Source organism: Pseudorca crassidens, chromosome 12, assembly GCF_039906515.1.
Source record: "Pseudorca crassidens isolate mPseCra1 chromosome 12, mPseCra1.hap1, whole genome shotgun sequence".
In the NCBI taxonomy this organism is placed as follows: Eukaryota; Metazoa; Chordata; class Mammalia; order Artiodactyla; family Delphinidae; genus Pseudorca; species Pseudorca crassidens.
In genome coordinates, this window is record NC_090307.1 from 769351 (window position 1) to 789775 (window position 20425).

Sequence of the window (20425 nt, forward strand, 5' to 3'; positions counted from 1 at the left end):
GGAACACGTCATGGAGGGGATGCCCTTGGAGTCTGAAGGGTTTGGGTTCCAGAGGAGGGGGGACGTGCGGTTGCTGTAGTTTGGACTTGGCATGACGGTGGGGTGAACGTGTCAAGAGCATGTAATGCAGGTAGGGAGGAGAGCTGTGGAGGACCCGCTCAGGCAGCGGGGGGCGGGGGGGTGCGGCGCGATGGTGCGTGGGCCCCAGCAGGCCTGGAGCGCACATGGGGACGCGGCCCAGGACCACAGGGTGACAGCGCCCCCATCAGACTGTGACGGACTCGGCTCCTAGCGTCATGGATTTTCTCTGTTGTTTTCAGGCTTGTTGAGTCACTTCTCTTTATCCCTTCCTTCCTTCCTTCCGGTGTGGGCCCTGACTGCTGACCAGAGGCTGCTCCCCTTGTCTGACGTGTTCTGGGTGCCTCTCCCGTCCCTGCACCCCGCACTCCTCTCCCCCCAGGCTATCCCAGCCGCCCCGTCTCATGTGCTTGGCCGGCTGCGCTTCCTTTCCACTCCAGCCAGTGCCGGGTTTTCTCCTTAGAGACGGCCATTTACCTTGGATTATCTCCCCAGCGTTTGGAGACCCTCCCGTGGCCTCCCCAGTGCTGATCTCTGCTTTGATCGCACACTCGGTGTGACTCCAGGTGTGAAGAGTTTGTTGAGGTCGGGGCGCGGCCGTCCCGGCACGGAGCTCTTGGGCGTTTGGAAGAGTGGGTGTCCCCCCCGTGGGCTGTCCCCAGAGGCTGTCCTGCTGGGTCCTGTGCTGGGTCAGGAGGGTTGAGGGCGAGTCTCCAGCTGTGACGGGACTTGTCGATTTCTCCTGCAGCTCTTCTAGGGCGTTTTGCTCGGTTTTCGTTCTGTTGGTTTGCTCCGCCCCGCTGCGGCCCCGCTGGGGCACTTGGGGCTTCCCGGGTGGACCGTCTTGCGTGTGGCCCGTCTGTCCCTCTGCCCGAGGTATACGTTACCTATCAGCGCAGCTTCTGCTTTCCTCTGATTTATGTCTGAGTGGCTCCTCCGTCCTTTTAACCCGCCTACATTAGGACATTGCATTGGACTTGCAGCTGACCCTGGGCGGGTCCTGTTCTGACGCCCCCGCCCAGGGTGGACATCCAGCCTCCGGGCTCGGCCTTCACCGACCTGCGGGGGCTTCTCCGGCCTGGGGGCTGGGGGGGGGGGCTCCTCCCTCCGCCTTTGCTGTCGGATGCGGGTAAAGCGGCGTTTTTCGCTGTTGGACTTGGACTGGGAAGAGATTCCTAAAAGTGCTGTCTCTTCAGGCTGCCCCTTCGTGGTGCTTCGGGTGGAAAGAGCGGTTTTGCTAGGCTTCGGGGTCTGTGCACACTGGCGTCTCAGGCTGCGGCCTTGGAAACAGAAAACCCAGGCACTGGACAGCAAGTGGTCCCTGGGGCCACGGTCCTGGGGCCGCCTTCCGCTCACCACCCTCGGGGTCGTCCTGCGGTTTGTGTGACGTCGGTGAACCCGGAGTAGGGTGGGCAGGTGGGCATTCCCCCCCCCCTCGGGAGGCAGAAGCCCACCCCGTCTCGTGCGGGGGCCTCGTCCACCTGTGTATGTGGGGAGCCCTGCTGTCCTCTGTCCCCCGAGTCCTGGGTGGACGCACAGGGACGCAGCCCTTGGGCCTCCGTCCGGTGACCGCGCCTGGAGTGCCCACTGCCCTGGGGCCACCCAGCCTGGGGACGCGGGGAAGGGAGCCTGGGGGAATGGGGGGGCTGGAAGGCCAGCGGCTCTGATGGAATCACAGCGCAGGTCCTGAGTCCGGGGAGAGGATGCTCTGGGCGGATGCTCTGGGCTGTGGAGGACCGGATGCTGCCGCTCAGAGCATCCGCCCGCCCCCTCACCCCACCCCAAATCCTTCACACTTGGAATTGCCCAGGATGTTCATGAGGGATATTGGTCTGTAGTTTTCTTTCCTCTTAGTGTGTTTGTCTGGCTTTGTCAGGGTTATGCAGTCCTCATAGAATGAGGTGGAAAGGTTCCCTCCTCTTGAATTTTGGGAGAAGTTTGAGAAGGATTGGGTATTAGTTCTTCTTTAAATGTTTAGTAGAATTCACCAGTGAACACATCAAGTCCAGGGCTTTTCCTTGTGGGAAGAAATTGGACTACTGGTATAATCTCCTTACTAGTTATAGGACTATTCAGATTTTCCATCTCTTCATAATTTAGTCTGGGTAGGTTTTGTGTTTCTAGGAATTTGTCCATTTCATCTAGGTTTTCCAATTTGTTGGTGTGCAGTTATAATACTCTCTTAAAATCCTTTTTTTTTTTTCCTGTAGAAATGGTTGTAATGCCCCACAGTCGTTTCTGATTTTAATAATTTGAATCTTCTGTCTTTTTTCCTAGTTCACCTAGCTAAGGGTTTGTCAATTTCGTTAAGCTTTTTGAAGAACAAATTTTTTGTTGTATTGATTTTTCTCTATTGTTTTTCTGTTCTCTATTTCATTTATCTCTGCTCTAATCTTTATTATTTCCTTCCTTCTGCTAGCTTTGGGTTTATTTTGTCCTTATTCTTCTAGTTCCTAGTTGTAAAATTAGGTTGTAGATTTGAGAGCTCTTGGTTTTTAATGCAAGCATATAACTATAAATTTTCCCCTTAGCACTGCCTTTGCTGTGACCCTTAAGTTTTGGTATGTTGTGTTTTCATTTTTATTCATCTCTAAGTATTTTCTAATTTCCCATGTAATTTCTTCTTTGATCCATTTCTTGTTTAAAACTGTGCTGTTTAGGTACACATTTTTGTGAATTTTTCAGTTTTCTTTATGTTACTGATTTCTAACTTCATCCTCTTGTTATCAGAGAAGATAATTTCTGTGATATCTGTCTTATTCAATCTACTGAGAATTAATTTGTGGCCTAGTATATGGTCTACCCTGGAAAAAGTCCCGTGTGTACTTGAAAAGACTCTCTATGCTGTTGGGTGGAGTGCTCTGTGTGTGTCTGTTAGATCTCATTGGTTTATTGTGTTACGTCCTCTAGTTCCTTACTTCTGTCCAGTCATTGTATCCACTTTTAGGAGTGGGGTACTGAAGTCCAACTACTCCTAAGAACTGTCTCTTTCTCCCTTGAATTCTGTCAGCTTTTGCTTCATGTATATGTAAATATATTTTTTACATGGTTGATTTACAAAATTATATTAGTTTCAGGTATACAACGTAGTGATTCAAAATTTTTATAGGTTATACTCCATTTAAAGTTATTATAAAATACCGGATATTTTCCCTGTGTTTTACAATATATCCTTGTAGTTTATTTCATGCATAGTCATTTGCGCCTCTTAATCCCCTCTCCCATCTTGCCCCTCTTCCTCCTCACTGGTAACGACTATTTTGTTCTCTACTCTGTAAGTCTGTTTCTGTTTTGTTATATACATTAGTTTGTTTCATTCTTTAGATTCCACATAAAGTGAGAACATACAGTATTTGTCTTTCTCTGTCTGACTTATTTCACTAAGCATAATATTCTCTACATCCATTCATGTGGTTGCAAATGGCAAATTTTCATTCTTTTTGTAGCTGAGTAATATTCCATTGAATATATATACCACATCTTGTTTATCCATTCATCTGTTGATGGACACTTAGGTTGCTTCCATATTGTGACTATTGTAAATAATGCTGCAGTGAACATTGGGATGCACGTATCTTTTCAAGTTAATATTTTTGTTTTCTTCGGATATATGCCTGGGAGTTGAATTGCTGGATCACATGGTAGTTCTATTTTTAGTTTATTGAGGAAAATCCATAGTGTTTTGCTCAGTGGCTGCACCAATATACATTCCCACCAACAGTGAACACTGGTTCCCTTTTCTCCACATCCTCACCAACATTTGTTATTTGCGATTTTTTTGACGATAGCCATTCTGATAAGTGTGAGGTGCTCTCTTATCGTGGTTTTGATTTGCATTTCTCTGATGATAAGTGATGTTGAGCATCTATTCACGTGCCTGTTGGCCATCGGTATGTCTTCTTTGGAAAAGTGCCTATGCAGGTCTGATGCCCATTTTTTAAAAGGTTGTTTGTTTTTTATTGAGTTGTGTGAGCTGTTTATATATTTTGGATATTAACCCCTTATCAATCATATCATTTGCAAATATTTTCTCCTGTTCAGTCGGCTGTCTTTTTATTTTGTCAATGGTTTTCTTTGCGGTGCAAAACCCTTGTAGTTTAATGGTGTCCCATTTCTTTGTTTTTGCTTTTCTTTCCTTTGCCTTAGGGGACAGATCCAAAACATTATTGCTACAATTTATGTCAAGGAGTGTTCTACCTATGTTTTCTTCCAAGATTTTTATGGTTTCTGGTCTTACATCTGGGTCTTTAATCCATTTTGAGTTTATTTTTTTATATAGTGTGAGAAAATGTTCTACTTTCGTTCTTTTACACGTGTAGCTGTCCAGGTTTCCCAGCACTGCTTACTGAAGAGACTGTCTTTTCCCCATTGTGTATTCTTGCCTTCTTTGTTATAGATAAATTGACCATAAGCATATGGGTTTATTTCTGAGCTTTTTATTCTGTTTCACTGCTCTATGTGTCTGTTTTTGTGCCACTACCATACTGTTTTGATGACTGTAGGTTATAATAGTCTGAAGTCAGGAGCCTGATTCCTCCAGCTCTGTTCCTCCTCAAGATTGTTTTGGCTGTTCAGGGTCTTTTGTGTTTATATACACACACACACACACACACAAATACACATACATACATATGTACTTGGCTGCACCAGGTCTTAGTTGCGGCACATGGGATCTTTAGTTGCAGCACGTGGGATCTTCAGTCGTGGCAGGCAGGATCTTAGTTGCAGCATGCATGTGGGATCTAGTTCCCTGACCAGGGATCAAACCCAGGCCCCCTGCATTGGGAGTGCAGAGTCTTGCCCACTGGACCACCGGGGAAGTCCCTCCATATAGAGTTGTAAATGATTTGTCCTAGTTCTGTGAAAAGTCTCATGGGTATTTTGGTGGGGACTGCATTAAATCCGCAGATTGCCTTGAGCAGTGTGGTCATTTTAATAATACTGATCTAATCCAGAGCACAGCACATCTTTCCTTCTCTTTGTGCCATCTTCAGTCTCTTTCATTAGTGTCTTCTAATTTTCCAAGCACGGGTCTTTTACCTCCTTAGTTAGATCTATTCCTATGTATTCTTTTTTCATATGCTTATAAATGGGACTGTTTGCCTAACTTCTCTTTCCGATAGTTCGTTGTTAGTGTACAGACCTGCAACAGACTTCTATTAACTGTATCCTACACCTTCACTGAATTAGTTGATGAACTCTAGTAGTCTTTTGGTGGCATCTGTAGGATTTTCTATGTATAGTATCATGTCATCTGTAAGTAGTGACAGTTTTATTTCTTCTCCAATTTGGATTCCTTTTCTTCCTTTTTCTGGTCTGATTGATGTGGGCAGGACATCCAGTACTGTGCTGAATATAAGCGGTGAGAATTGGCGATGGTGTCTTGCACCTAATCTTAGTGAAAATGCTTTGAGCTCTTCACCGTTGAGTAAGATGTTAGCGGTGGGCTTATCCTATATGACCTTGCTTATGTTGAGGTAGGTTCTCCTTATACCCACTGTAGAGAGTTTTTATCATAAATGGCTGTTGAATTTTGTCAAAAGCTTTTTCTGCATCTATTGAGACGATCATATGATTTTTATTCTTCAATTTGTGAAAGTGGTATATCACACTGATTGATTTGTGGGTGTTGAACCATCCTATGTACCCCATTTAATCATGGTGTATGATCCTTTTAATACATTGTTGGATTTGGTTTGCTAATAATTTGTTGAGAATTTTTGTGTCTATGTTCATCAGTGATATTGGCCTATAAATTTCTTTTTTGTTTGATAGCTCTGTCTGGTTTTGATTTTGGTATCAGGGTGATGCTGCCCTTATAGGACAAATTTGAAAGTGTTCCTTCCTCTGCAATTTTTTGGAACAGTTTGAGAATGATAGGTGTTAACTCTTCTCTAAAGGTTTGGTAGAATTCACCTGTGAAGCCATCTGGTCCTGGACTTTTGTTTGAATTAGTAATCAAAAAACCTCCAGCAATTCCATTACTGGTAATTGGTCTGTTCATATTTTCTGTTTCTTCCTGGTTCAGTCTTTGCAGATTGTACACTTCTAGGAATTTGTCCATTTATTCTTGGCTGTCCATTTTCTTTGCATACAGCTGTTCATAGTAATCTCTTTATGATCCTTTGTTTTTCTCTGGTGTCAGTTGTAACTTTTTCATTTCTGATATCATTGATTTGGGTCCTCTCTTTTTCCTGATGAGTCTTGCTGAAGGTTTTACCAATTTTGTTTATCTTTTCAGAGAAGCAGCTCCTAGTTTGATTGATCTTTTCTATTTTTTTAAGTCTCTATTTCGCTTATTTCTTCTGATCTTTATTATTTCTTCTACTAACTTTGGGTTTTGTTTGTTCTTTTTCTAGTTCCTTTAGATGTACGGTTAGGCTGTTTGTTTGAGATTTTTCTTGTTTCCTGAGGTAGGCTTGTATCACTGTAAACTTCCCTCTTAGACCTGTGTTTGCCATGTCCCATAGATTTTGGGTCATTGTTTTTTCGTTTCCATTTATCTCCAGATATGTTTTAATTTCTTCTTTGATTTTTTTCAGTGATCCATTTGTTGTTTAGTATTGTTTAGCCTCCACATGGTTTTGTTTTTTGCACTTTTTTTCTTGTAGTTGATTTTCTCATCTCACAGCATCGTGGTTGGAAAAGATGCTTGATATGATTTCTTAAACTTACCGAGACTTCTTTGTGGCCCAGCATGTGATCTACCCTGAAGAATGTTCCACGTGCACTTGAAAAGAATGTATATTCTGATGCTTTTGGATGGAATGAATATATATATATATATATATATATAAGTCCATCTGGTCTAATGTGTCATTTAAGACCAGTTTCCTTATTGATTTTGTCTGGATGATCTGTTTGTTGATGGTAGTGGGATGTTCAAGTCCCTCACTATTATTGTGCTACTGTCAATTTCTCCCTTTATATCTGTTAATATTTGCTTTATGTATTGAGGTGCTGCTCTGTTGGGTACATATATATCTACAGTTGTTATATGTTTTTCTTGGGTGATCCCTTGATCAATATGTAATGTCCTTTGTTACTTGTTACAGTCTTCGTTTTAAAGTCTGTTTTGTCTGATGTAAGTATTGTTACCCTGGCTTTATTTTCATTTCCATTTGCATGGAATAACTTTTGTCCATCCCCTGACTTTCAATCTGTGTGTCTCTTTAGATCTGAAGTGAGTCTCTTGTAGGCAGCATATACATGGCTCTTGTTTTTGTATCCATATACAGCCATTCTGTATCTTTTGATTGGAGCATTTAGTCCATTTACATTGAGAGTGATTATTGATAGGTACATACTTATTGCCATTTTAGTTGTTTGTTTTGTAGTCCTTTTTTGATACTTTCTTCTTTTGTTCTCGTCTTGTGATTTGATGACTATCTTTAGTGTTATGTTTAGAAACTTCTCTCTTTTCTGTGTATCTATTATAGATTTTTGGTTTGTTGTTACCATGAGGGATGGTAAGTTGCTGATCTCGTAATTTCAAACACATTTAAACAACCCTGCATTTTTACTCCCCTCCCCTCACAATTAACTGTTTTGATATTATATTTTACATTTTGTTTTGTTTTTGTAGCCCTTAACTACTTATTGCAGATATAGGTGATTTACTACTTTTGTCTTGTAACCTTCTTACTACCTTTGTACATGGTAGGTTTGCTACCTTTACTGTATACTTGCTTTTACTGATGAGCTTTTTCCTTTCATAGTTTCCATGTTTCCAGTTGTGGCCTTTTCTTCTTTGCTTAAAGAAGTCCCTTTAACATTTTTTTTTTTTTTTTTTTTTTTTTTTTTTGCGGTACGCAGGCCTCTCACTGTTGTGGCCTCTCCCGTTGCGGAGCACAGGCTCCAGACACGCAGGCCCAGCGGCCATGACTCACGGGCCCAGCTGCTCCGTGGCATGTGGGATCTTCCCGGACCGGGGCACGAACCCACGCCCCCCGCATCGGCAGGCGGACTCTTGACCACTGCGCCACCAAGGAGGCCCCCCCTTTAACATTTCTTGTAAGGCTGGTTTCATGGTGCTGAACTCTTTTAGCTTTTGCTTAGCTGTAAACCTTTTGACCTCTCCATCAGATCTGAACGAGAGCCTTGCCAAACAGAGTATTCTTGGTTGTAGGTTTTTGCCTTTCATCACCTTAAATATATGGTGCCACTCCCTTCTGGTTTGCAGAGTTTCTGCTGAAAAGTCAGTTGTTAGCCTTACTGGAGTTCCCTTGTATGTAACTTGTTGCTTTTCCCTTGCTGCAGTTAATATTCTCTCTTTATCTTAATTTCTGCCATTTTAATTACAATGTATCTTGGTGTGGTCCTATTTGCATTGATCCTGCTTAGGACTTTCTACCTCCTGGACCTGGACGTCTGTTTCCTTTCCTAGGTTATGGAAGTTTTCAGCTAGTATGTCTTCAAATATGTTCTCTGCCCCTTTCTCTCTCTCTCCTCTTTCTGGGAACCCCTATAATGAGAAAGCTAGTATACTTGATGTTGTCCCAGAGGTCTCTTAAACTGTCCTCATTTCTTTTCATTCATTTTTCTGTTCAGCTTCAGTGGTTTCCACTACTCTATCTTCCAGCTAGCTGATCCATTCTTCTGCATCATTTAATCTGCTATTGATTCCTTCTAGTGTATTTTTCATTTTAGATATCGTATTCTTTGTCTCTGGTCCTTCTGTTTTTTTACTCTTTGTTAAAAACTTCTAACTTTTTACTCTGCTCATCCATTCTTATATCAAGTTCTTTGATTATCTTTATGATCATTACCTTGATCTATTTATTGGGTAGATTGCTTATCTCCACTTCTCTTAGTTCTTCGGGGTTTTTTCATTTGGAACATGTTCCTCTGTTGCCTCATTTTACCTATTTTGCTGTTTTTATTTCTGTGTGTCTCATACGTTGGTTGCATTTCCTGATCTTAGAGAAGTAGTCTTTTTTAGGAGATGTCCTATGTTCCCTGCGGCACACTGCCCTCTAGTCACCAGAGCTGTTTGCTCTAGGGCTATATGAGGGCTGCGCTGGTCCTTCTGTTGTGGCAGGATGACTATTGTGGGCAGTCTGGTAGGTGCAGCTGGCCCCGTCTGGTTGTTTGCCAGGCCCTGCCTTGTGCGGAGGCTGCTGGCCTCTGGTTGGCAGGACAAGGTCACAAGGTGGCTGGCTGCAGAACCCAGGGTGGTCCCCGATCTGGTGCTCACCGTTGGGCAGAGCCTGGTTCTGGCACAGATGGCTGCGGAACCGGGGTTCCTGGATCTAGTGTTGGCCTGTTGGTGGGTGGGTCCTGCTCCTGACATGGCTGGCTGTGGGTTCTACAGTATCCCAAGGCTGGTGCTGGCCCACTGTATCCCTGGGCAGCTAGCTGAGGATTCTAAGGTTATCTCAGAGCTGGTCTGGCTTTCTGGTGGGTGATTCTGGGGACTGGGGGGTCCATGGGCTAGTTCCAGCTCACTGCTTGGTGAAGCCAGGTCCCGAGGCCTCTGGCTGAAGGGTCCTTGGGGTCCTACAGCTGGTGTCGTCCCACTGGTGGGCGGGGCTGAGTCCTGGGGTGTCCTGATACTGTTGCCAGCCTGCTGACATGTCGCCTGACACCTGAAAAGGCAAGCGGCAGGGATCCTCGGGCCAGCGACCACCCACTGGTGGGTGAAGCTTGGTCCTGGAGTCTCTGGCTGCAGTGGTCCTGGGGCTGGTGTCTGCCTGCTTCTGGTCAGGGCTGGGGGCCCAGGGGGTTCTGGGGCTGGTACTTACCCACTGGTAGGCAGAGCTGGGTCCTGCAGTCTCTGGCTGTGGATCTAGTCTCTAGTCTCTGGCTAGATCCAAGACCCCCTCTGGCAAGGCCGTGGGGGTCTTGCATCTAGTTCCAGGGTGTGGTGCCAGGGCCTAGGCCCTCTGGTGGGCGGGGCTGTCGGCAGGAGTGGCTGGGGGCTGGGGGGGGTCTTAGGGCAGCCTGCCTGCTGGTGGGGGTGGGGCTGTGTCCCTGCCTGGCTAGTCGCTTATCCTGAGGCCTCCCAGTACTGGTGCCTGCAGGCTGCTGGGCGGGGCAGGGCTGGGTCCTGAAGCTGATAAGCTATAGGGAGAATTCAAAAACAGCACTTTCCATCACGGGTGTCCATGTGGTAGGATGAGTTCCCCAAGGTGGCTGCCACCAGCGTCTGTGTCCCCAGGGTGAGCTGCAGATGCCTCCTGCCACTCCAGGGGGCGCTCTGAGATCAGCAGGTGGGTGTGACCCAGCCTCCTTTCAAATTACTGCTCCTGCCCTGTGTCCTGGAGCATGTAAGATTATACTGAGTCTAGTATTTTTTTTTGATACATCTTTATTGGAGTATAATTGCGTCACAATGGTGTGGACTTTCTGTTGTACACCAAAGCAAATCAGCCATATGCATACACATGTCCCCATATCCCCTCCCTCTGGAGCCTCCCTCCCACCCTCCCTATCCCACCCCTCTAGGTGGTCACAAAGCACCGAGCTGATTTCCCTGTGCTATGCGGCTGCTTCCCACTAGCTATCTATTTTACGTTTGGTAGTGTATAGATGTCCATGCCACTCTCTCACTTCCTCCCAGCTTACCCTTCCCCCTCCCCGTGTCCTCAAGTCCATTTTCTACGTCTACATCCTTATTCCTGCCGTGCAGCTAGGTTCATCAGTACCATTTTTTTCTTTTTCTTTTAGATTCCATATATATGCGTTACCATACGGTATTTGTTTTTCTCTTTCTGACTTACTTCACTCTGTATGACAGACTCTGAGTCCATCCACCTCACTACAAATAACTCAGTTTCGTTTCTTTTTATGGCTGAGTAACATTCCATTGTATATATGTGCCACATCTTCTTCATCCATTCATCTGTTTATGGACACTTAGGTTGGTTCCATGTCCTGGCTATTGTAAACAGTACTTCAATGAACATTGTGGTACATGACCCTTTTGAATTATGGTTTTCTCAGGGTATATGCCCAGTAGTGGGATTGCTGGGTCATATGGTAGTTCTATTCTTAGTTTTCTAAGGAACCTCCATACTGTTCTCCATAGTGGCTGTATCAATTTACATTCCCACCAACAGTGCAGGAGGGTTCCCTTTTCTCCACACCCTCTCCAGCATTTGTTGTTTGAAGACTTTTTGATGATGGTCATTCTGACTGGTGTGAGGTGATACCTCATAGCGGTTTTGATTTGCATTCCTCTAATGATTAGTGATGTTGAGCACCCTTTCATGTGTTTGTTGGCAATCTGTATATCTTCCTTGGAGAAATGTCTATTTAGGTCTTCTGCCTGTTTTTGGATTGGGTTGTTTGTTTTTTTGATATTGAGCTGCATGAGCTGCTTGTATATTTTAGAGATTAATCCTTTGTCAGTTGCTTCATTTGCAAATATTTTCTCCCATTCTGAGGGTTGTCTTTTCGTCTTGTTTAACGTTTCCCTTGCTGTGCAAAAGCTTTTAAGTTTCATTAAGTCCCATTTGTTTGTTTTTATTTCCGTTACTCTAGGAGGTGGGTCAAAAAAAATCTTGCTGTGGTTTATGTCAAAGAGTGTTTTTCCTATGTTCTCCTGTAAGAGTTTTATAGTGTCTGGTCTGACATTTAAGTCTTTAATCCATTTGGAGTTTATTTTTGTGTATGGTGTTAGTGAGTGTTCTAATTTCATTCTTTTACATGTAGCTGTCCAGTTTTCCCAGCACCACTTATTCTATACTGTTCCATTGATCTATAGTTCTGTTTTTGTGCCAGTACCATACTTTCTTGATTACGGTAGCTTTGTGGTATAGCTTGAAGTCGGGGAGCCTGATTGCTCCAAGTCCATTTTTCTTTCTCAAGATTGCTTTGGCTGTTTGGGGTCTTTTGTGTGTCCATACAAACTGTAAAATTTTTTGTTCTAATTCAATGGTGAAGAATGCCATTGGTAGTTTGATAGTGATTGAACTGAATCTGTAGATTGCTTTGGGTAGTACAGTCGTTTTCACAATATTGATTCTTCCAATCCAAGAACATGGTATATTTCTCCATCTGTTTATGTCATCTTTGATTTCTTTCATCAGTGTTTTATAGTCTTCTGAGTACAAGTCTTCTACCTCCTTAGGCAGGTTTATTCCTAAGTATTTTATTCTTTTTGTTGCAATAGTAGATGGGATTGTTTCCTTAATTTCTCTTTCTGAGTTTTTGTTGTTGGTGTATAGGTATGCCAGAGATTTCTGTGCGTTAATTTTGTATCCTGCAACCTTACCAAATTCATTGATTAGTTCTAGTAGTTTTCTGGTGGCATCTTTAGGATTTTCTATGTATAGTATCATGGCATCTGCAAACAGTGAGAGTTTTACTTCTTCTTTTCCAATTTGCATTCCTTTTATTTTTCTTCTCTGATTGCCATGGAATAAGAGTAGCAAGAGTGGACATCCTTATTCCTGATCTTAGTGGAAATGCTTTCAGTTTTTCACCATTGAGTATGATGCTTGAATGGGTTTGTCATATATGGCCTTTATTATGTTGAGGTAGGTTCCCTCCATGCCCGTTTTCTGGAGAGTTTTTAATCATAAATCGGTGTTGAATTTTGTTGAAAGCTTTTTCTGCATCTACTTCAATGATCATATGGTGTATCTCATTGATCGACTTGCGTATATTGAAGAATCCTTGCATCCCTGGGATAAATCCCACTTGATCGTGGTGTATGATCCTTTTAATGTGCTGTTGGATTCTGTTTGCTAGTATTTGGTTGAGGATTTTTGCATCTATGTTCATCAGTGATATTGGTCTATAATTTTTTTGTGGTATCTTTTTCTGGTTTTGGTATCAGGGTGATGGTGGTTTCGTAGAGTGAATTTGGGAGTGTTTTTCCCTCTGCAATTTTTTGGAAGAGTTTGAGAAGGATTGGTGTTAGCTCTTCTCTAAATATTTGAGTGAATTTGCCTGTGACGCTGTCTGGTCCTGGACTTTTGTTTGTTGGAAGATTTTTAATTACGGTTTCAATTTCATTACTTGTGATAGGTCTGTTTATATTTTCTAATTCTTCCTTGTTCAGTCTTGGAATATTGTACCTTTCTAAGAATTTGTCCATTTCTTCCAGGTTGTCCATTTTATTGGCATATAGTTGTTTGTAGTACTCTCTTATTATCCTTTATATTTCTGCAGTGTCAGTTGTGATTTCTCCTTTTTCATTTCTAATTTTATTGATTTGCATCCTCTCCCTTTTTTCTTGATGAGTCTGGCTAAGGGTTTATCAATTTTGTTCATCTTCTCAAAGAACCAGCTTTTAGTTTTATTGATCTTTGTTATTATTTTCTTCATTTCTATTTCATTTATTTCTGCTCTGATCTTTATGATTACTTTGCTTCTACTGATTTTGGGTTATCTTTGTTCTTCTTTCTCTAGTTGTTCTAAGTGTAGGGTTAGATTGTTTATTTGAGATTTTTCTTGTTTGTTGAGGTGAGACTGAATTGCTGTAAACTTCCCTCTTAGAACTGCTTTTGCTGTGTCCCATAGGTTTGGGGTCGTCATGTTTTCGTTGTCATTTGTTTCTATATATTTTTTGATTTCTTCTTTGATTTCTTCAATCATCTCTTGGTTATTTAGTAGCTCACTGATTAGCCTCCGTGTACTTGTGTTTATTTACAGTTTTTTTTTTCCTGTACGTGATTTTCAATCTCATAGCGTTGTGGTCAGAAAAGATGCTTGATATGATTTCAATTTTCTTAAATTTTCTGAGGCTTGATTTGTGACCCAAGATGGGATCTGTCCTGGAGAATGTTCCATGTGCACTTGAAAAGAAAGTGTATTCTGCCACTTTTGGGTGGAATGTTCTATAAATAATCAGTTAAGTCCATCTCATCTATTGTGTCATTTAAAGCTTGTGTTTCCTTATCTATTTCATTTTGGATGATCTGTCCATTGGTGTAAGTGGGGTGTTAAAGTCCCCTACTATTATTGTGTTACTGTCGATTTCTCCTTTCATGGTTGTTAGCATTTGCCTTATGTATTGAGGTGCTCCTATGTTGGATGCATAAACATTTATAATTGTTGTATCTTCTTGGATTGATCCTTTGATCATTATGTAGCGTCCCTCCTTATCTCTTATAACAGTTTTTATTTTAAAGTCTATTTTATCTGATACGAGTATTGCTACTCAACTTCTTTTGATTTCCATTTGTATGGAATATCTTTTTTCCATCCCTTCACTTTCAGTCTGTATATGTCCGCAGGTCTGAAATGGGTGTCTTGTATACAGCACATATATGGGTCTTGTTTTTGTATCCATTCAGCCAGTCTGTGTCTTTTGGTTGGGGCATTTAATCCATTTACATTCAAGGTTATTATCGATATGTATGTTCCTATTACCATTCTTTTAATTGTTTTGGGTTTGTTTTTGTGGGTATTTTTCTTCTCTTGTGTTTCCCACCTAGAGAAGCTTCTTTAGCATTTGTTGTAAAGCTGGTTTGGTGGTGCTGAATCCTCTTCGCTTTTGCTTGTTTGAAAAGTTTTTGATTTCTCCATCTAATCTGAATGAGATCCTCGCTGGGTAGAGTAATCTTGGTTGTAGGTTTTACTCCTTCATCACTTTAAGTATATCCTGCCACTCCCTTCTGGCCTGCAGAGTTTCTGCTAAAAAATCAGCTGATAACCTTATGGGGATTCCTTTGTATGTTATTTTTTGTTTTTCCCTTGCTGCTTTTAATATTTTTTCTTTGAATTTAATTTTTGTTAGTTTGATTAGTATGTGTCTTGGTGTGTTTTTCCTAGGGTTTATCCTGTATGGGAGACTCTGTGCTTTCTGGACTTGGGTGATTATTTCCTTTCCCATGTTAGGGAAGTTTTCAACTATAATCTCTTCACATATTTTCTCAGACCCTTTCTTTTTCTCTTCTTCTTCTGGGACCCCTGTAATTCGAATGTTGGTGTGTTTAATGTTGTCCCCGGGGTCTCTGAGACTGTCCTCAATTCTTCTCATTCTTTTTTCTTTATTCTGCTCCTCGGCAGTTATTTCCACCATTTTATCTTCCAGGTCACTTATTTGTTCTTCTGCCTCAGTTATTCTGTTATTGATTCCTTCTAGTGTATTCTTCATTTCAGTTATAGTGTTGCTCATCTCTGTTTGCTCTTTAGTTCTTCTAGATCTTTGTTGAACATTTCTTGTATTTTCTCAATCTGTGCCTCCATTCTATTTCCGAGATTCCGGATCATCTTTATTATCATTACTCTGAATTCTTTTTCAGGTAGACTGCCTATTTCCTCTTCATTTATTTGGTCTTGTAGGTTTTTACCTTGCTCCTTCATCTGGAAATATTTTTTTGCTGTCCCATGTTTTTTGTTGTTGTTGTTGTTGTTTTTATGAGTGGGATTGTGTTCCTTTCTTACTGGTTGTTTGGCCTGAGGCTTCCAACACTGGAGTTTGTAGGCTGTTGGGTAGAGCTGGGTCTTGGTGCTGAGATGAGGAACTCTGAGACCTCACTCCGATGAATATTCCCTGGGGTCTGAGGTTCTCTGTTAGTCCAGTGGTTCAGACTTGGAGCTCCCACTGCAGGAGCTTCGGCCCGACCCCCAGCTCAAGAACCAAGAGCCTGCAAACCATGTGGGGTGGCAGAACAAAAAAAGAGGACAATAACAAAGCCCAAAATAGAATTAGACTAGGAACCTAACAGATGTGTTAGAAATAATATGAGTAAAAATATAGATGGATCAACAACCAGAGGGTACAACAGTACCACACTAGTAAAAAAGAGGAGGAAAAAAGGGGGGGAAAGGCCCCAGCTGTGGAGGGCGGGGCCTAAGCAAGAGCGAGGTTTGGGTGGTGGGCGGGGCCTATGCTTAGGACCCACAGGGCTGGAAAAGGCCCTGGGGGCTGTGCAGGGTGGGGCTTAGGCTCAACGGAACAGAAGGGGCCAAGGCGTGCCCCCCACTCCTGGTCTCAGAGGGCGGGGGACTTCACCTTGGAGCACAGCAAGCTTCCCGGGCTTAAGTGGGCAGGGCAAACACCCTCCCCTCCTCTCCTGCTCCTCCCACAGGGCCCCTCCCACCTGCCTCTCCTGTTCGCCTCTCGGCCTCCTTCCTATGCCTCCAGGACGAATGCTGCCGGTGGGGGGGGTTGTCCTGGAGGGCGGGGATCAGCCTGGGAGCCCAGCAGGCTCCCCAGGCCTGAGTGGGTGGGCACTTGCCCTCCACTCCTCTCCTGCTCCTCTCACAGGGCCCCTCCCCCTGCCTCTCCCGATCTCCCCGGCCTCAGGGGCCCCATCCTGTCTGGCTTCCACTTCTCCTCCCCCCCAGTCCCCCCACATCCTACCGGTTTACTTGAGGATTCCTCCCATCTCCTTGGGCATCAGGGTCCCCCATCAGCGGCAGGCAGGAGCCCTAGTTGTGGGGAGATGCTAACTTGGCGTCTTCTCATGCCACCATCTTGACTCTGCCCCCTATATTGTGTCTTTATTAAGTTTGATTATTTTGTAATCTTGTGTCTCTTTGACTTCATCTTACATAGAGATTGTTGAGCTTGGATGTTTGCCTTTGCACACTTCCTCAAGTCTGGGAGTTTTCAGCCATTATTTCTTCCCATATTCCCTCCACCCCTTTCTCTTCTCCTTTTCAGACTCTCACAAGGCATATATCAGTTTGCTTAATGGTGTCCCAGTGATTGTTTACACTCTGTTCTCTTTTCTTTAACCTTTTGTTTTTGTTGTTCCTCAGATATGATCATTTCTACTGTCCTGTCTTCAAGTTCACTGATTCCTTCTTCTGCCTGCTCCAATCTGCCTTTGAGTCCCCTGTTCAATAATTTCCATTATTGTACTTTTCATCTCCAAAATTTCTATTTAGTTTCCTTTTAGGTTTTCTGTCTGTTGATGTTTCCATTTTGTTCATACATTGTTTTCTTGACTTTACCCACATCTCTTTTTTTTTTTTTTAGTTTTTTGATCATGTCTTAGGCCATTGTTTTAAAGTCTTTGTCTAGTAAATCTGCCGTCAGGTTGTTTCAGGGACAGTTTCTATTACTGTTTTCCTTTGGGGCACACTCTCGTTTCTTTGTATGTCTTGTGACTTTTTTTGTTGCTGTTGAACACTGGAGATTAAGCTAATAACATGGTAGCTCTGGAAATCAGATTCTACCCCTTCCCCAGGGTTTGCTGGGTTTTTGTTACTGTTTTGGGGTGTTTTTTTTTAATTGTTGGAGGCTCTTTGCTGAGTATCAACATTAAGGTGTGAACTTAAGGTTTTCTAAGGTCCTTTCTGAGTCTTTCCTTGAGCATGCACAGTCACTTCTAACTTTCCCCATATATGCAGTTGTTTTTACTGTCCTAGACTTTAAGGTCTGGCTCCCAAAATGAAAAAAGGTGAAAAATGAAGGGAGAGAAAGGGTGCCAGTCCATTAACTCTCCTGGACGCTCCTTCAGGTAGAAGGAGAGGGGCTTGCAACAATGCAGGGAGGTACAATAGCCACCTACCTCTGTCTACACCTTTGTGATCAGAAGTAGCAGTCCGTAATCAGGGCACAGATGCCTGATGTTTGGAGAGCAGGGTCCTTTTTGCCCACCCTGGCCCACATACTCTCCAGGAACAGTGCACAGCTGCCTCCCAGGGTGCTGGGGGGTGGGCTAGGCAGCTGCTACTGTGCTGAGAGTTGAAACTGAGCAAAATTGACTGCAATTACCGTCCAGTTCTTCCCCTGGAAGTTGAGCCTTCAACAGACTCTCAAGTTCCAAATTAGTTACATCAGACAGATTCTGCCCCTGCAGTTGTGGTCCAGGTTGGAAGACGTTCCTGGTGCTTCCCGCTCCACTGTCATTGCGGAATCCAGTCAGGCACTTTTAAACCTTTCATCTATTGTTAATTCTCTTAACCTTTCAACCATTCTGTTGGTTGCCCGGAGAGCTAATGTTAAGGAGGTGACTGTGCTTGAACTCGGCATCAAACCTTTGCCTGGTGAATACTGTTGGGCCAGCTCACCTGATGCCAGGATTGCTGTGGGCTCAGCAAAACAACCCATAAAGTTACTGCATTGTGTTTGCATATCATCCAGGAGGTTGGGACTTTCCCCAAAACTGAAGTGTGACAAAATGAATCGATCATTCAGCTCCTGGGCATGTGTGGGAGACTTGTGTTTCAGTCAGTTCTCTATACGGTTTGATTTGCCCATTGCCTCAGACTTCCCTGGGGTCACACCACAAGTCAGAGAGGTGGTGGGAAGGGAGCTGCAGGAGGCCAGGCCTTACCTGGACGGCCAGCCTCAGGCTCTGGGTGTTCGATGCTGTTCGACTTGTGCTTCCCCATTGCCCGCGGGTCTCTCCTCTGACTGACTCCTCTGTGCTCTTCCAGAAGAGGCCGAGCGCTGCAGCTTCGGGGTGGGTTCACTGTCCAGGCGGCGGCGCCCCCTGGCCCTGCGGGAGGACGGCCCTCGCCGGCGCACACACCTGCACATTGGCCTGCCCCATGACTTCCGCCCCGTGTCCTCCATCATCGACGTGGACATCCTCCCCGAGACACACCGCCGTGTGAGGCTGTACCGGCATGGCTGCCAGAAGCCACTGGGCTTCTACATCCGCGACGGCACGAGCGTGCGCGTGGCCCCACAGGGGCTGGAGAAGGTGCCCGGCATCTTCATCTCCCGTATGGTGCCTGGCGGCCTGGCCGAGAGCACTGGGCTGCTGGCCGTGGACGATGAGGTCTTGGAGGTGAACGGGATTGAGGTGGCCGGGAAGACACTGGACCAGGTCACGGACATGATGATCGCCAACAGCCACAACCTCATCGTCACGGTCAAGCCGGCCAACCAGAGGAACAACGTGGTGCGTGGCAGCCGTGCGTTGGGCAGCTCCGGCCGCTCCTCGGACAGCACGGCCAGCCGCCACAGCCTGCCTACAGCCCACGTCCTGCAGAACTTGCCCCCTGATGAGATGGAGAGCGACGAAGAGGCCGACGTGGTCCTCGAGGGCGTCCTGGAGCCCCGGCTGGTACCCAGGCCGCCACCAGGCAGCCTCGCTCGGGTCAACGGCGCTGGCCTGGCGCCCGGCCTGCACAGCCCTGGGCGGGAGGGCAGTGTCCAGAGGCTGCTCAGCTCCCTCCGGTCTGACCCCCGCCACAGCCTGGCCCTGCCCCCCGGAGGGGTGGAAGAGCACGGGCCGGCAGTCACCCTGTAGGGCCAGGCGTCAGACAGGTCAGTTTCCCGAGGGGAAATACTTCTTCAAGTTTTATTCCAGTCTTAAAATAAGAAAAAATTGTATACTGCACGCCCCCTTTGTGTTGTTTTTACTTATCCCTCCCTTTTCTCCCACCACCCTACTCTTTATTCCAACTTATGGAGAGAAAAGCATATTGTATTTTTGTAGAATTTCTCCACAGAACATGAAATACCTGCACCGTCTGCACGAGGCTGGGTGAGGGTCTAGCACCTTTGTCAAGTGGTAGAAAGAATCCGACCAAGTGCAGAAAATACTTCGTTTTTAAATTTTAAAAATATACTTTTTAAAATGAAGCTTTAAAATTACTTTTTTAAAATAGTCAAATTCATGTTTTCACTGTGCTTCCTGCCGACTTGCACTGATTCTGCTGACGGGCCAGAGGCTATGAAGATGGGACGTGGCAGGAAGGTAGAGGCTGGTTTTCAAGAGCAAATGCACCCACACCTGGAATAATAAGCATGGCGGTAGAGGATGAATTTCAGAACGTTGCACTGTTTGTTTGCAGTCCTGTCTCACATAGCGTGAAGTGGTCGTGGTGGCCGCAGCGGTGGACTCGCCCCGACAGGCAGTTTTGTGAGGCCGTCAGAGGTGCCCTGTTTAGCCTTTGAGGTGAATTCAATTTTGGGAAGACAGTGGAAGGCACAGCTCACCAGTACCGTCTGTGATCAAAAGCCAGCATTTACTCTGAGGTAAAAACCAGTCTTTTCCTGTGGATTGTGACTCTGAGGGCAGTTTCTGAAGTGTTCCCAACACTTCACGCAGGCCTTTGAAAGGTCAGTCATTTGGATGTATGGGTTCTGTTACCTTTGATTTGATTTTAAATAACAAGTCACATGGAATGTAAAGATTTCTAACAACACAGATTGAATTCATTGTCACTTCCTTTGGTATTCTAGCAATATTCACATATTTAGTAATTTTAAAGGTTTATTCATGTTTCAGCCAATCAAACTTTATATGACCTGTATTTTCTACTTGAATCCAGTGTCGAGGAGAAAATGTTACACTTGTACTTTGAAAACTAAACTTTCACCCAAAGAAGTTTTCATGTAAATACAGGTAAACGTATTTTTGTAGGTTGCCTTTTGGGAAACTATGTGGCTGTTTCTCCTGTGGTCAGGCACCCCCTGCTGGTGGTGGCAGAACTGACGTTATGGATGGCAGGTTGCTAACAGGTGGAAAACAGTGTATCTCAA

General features: G+C 44.4%; 1 protein-coding gene across 1 annotated transcript in view; it reads left to right on the forward strand.

Annotated features, from left to right (window-relative positions):
* The window catches only part of PARD6G (par-6 family cell polarity regulator gamma), a 105510-nt gene extending 86323 nt beyond the window's left edge, over positions 1-19187 (forward strand). The window contains exon 3 of the mRNA XM_067698767.1: positions 18367-19187. Coding sequence (XP_067554868.1) covers positions 18367-19187 — 821 coding nt within the window. The remainder of the gene's footprint in view (positions 1-18366) is intronic.
* Positions 19188-20425: the final 1238 nt, after the last annotated feature.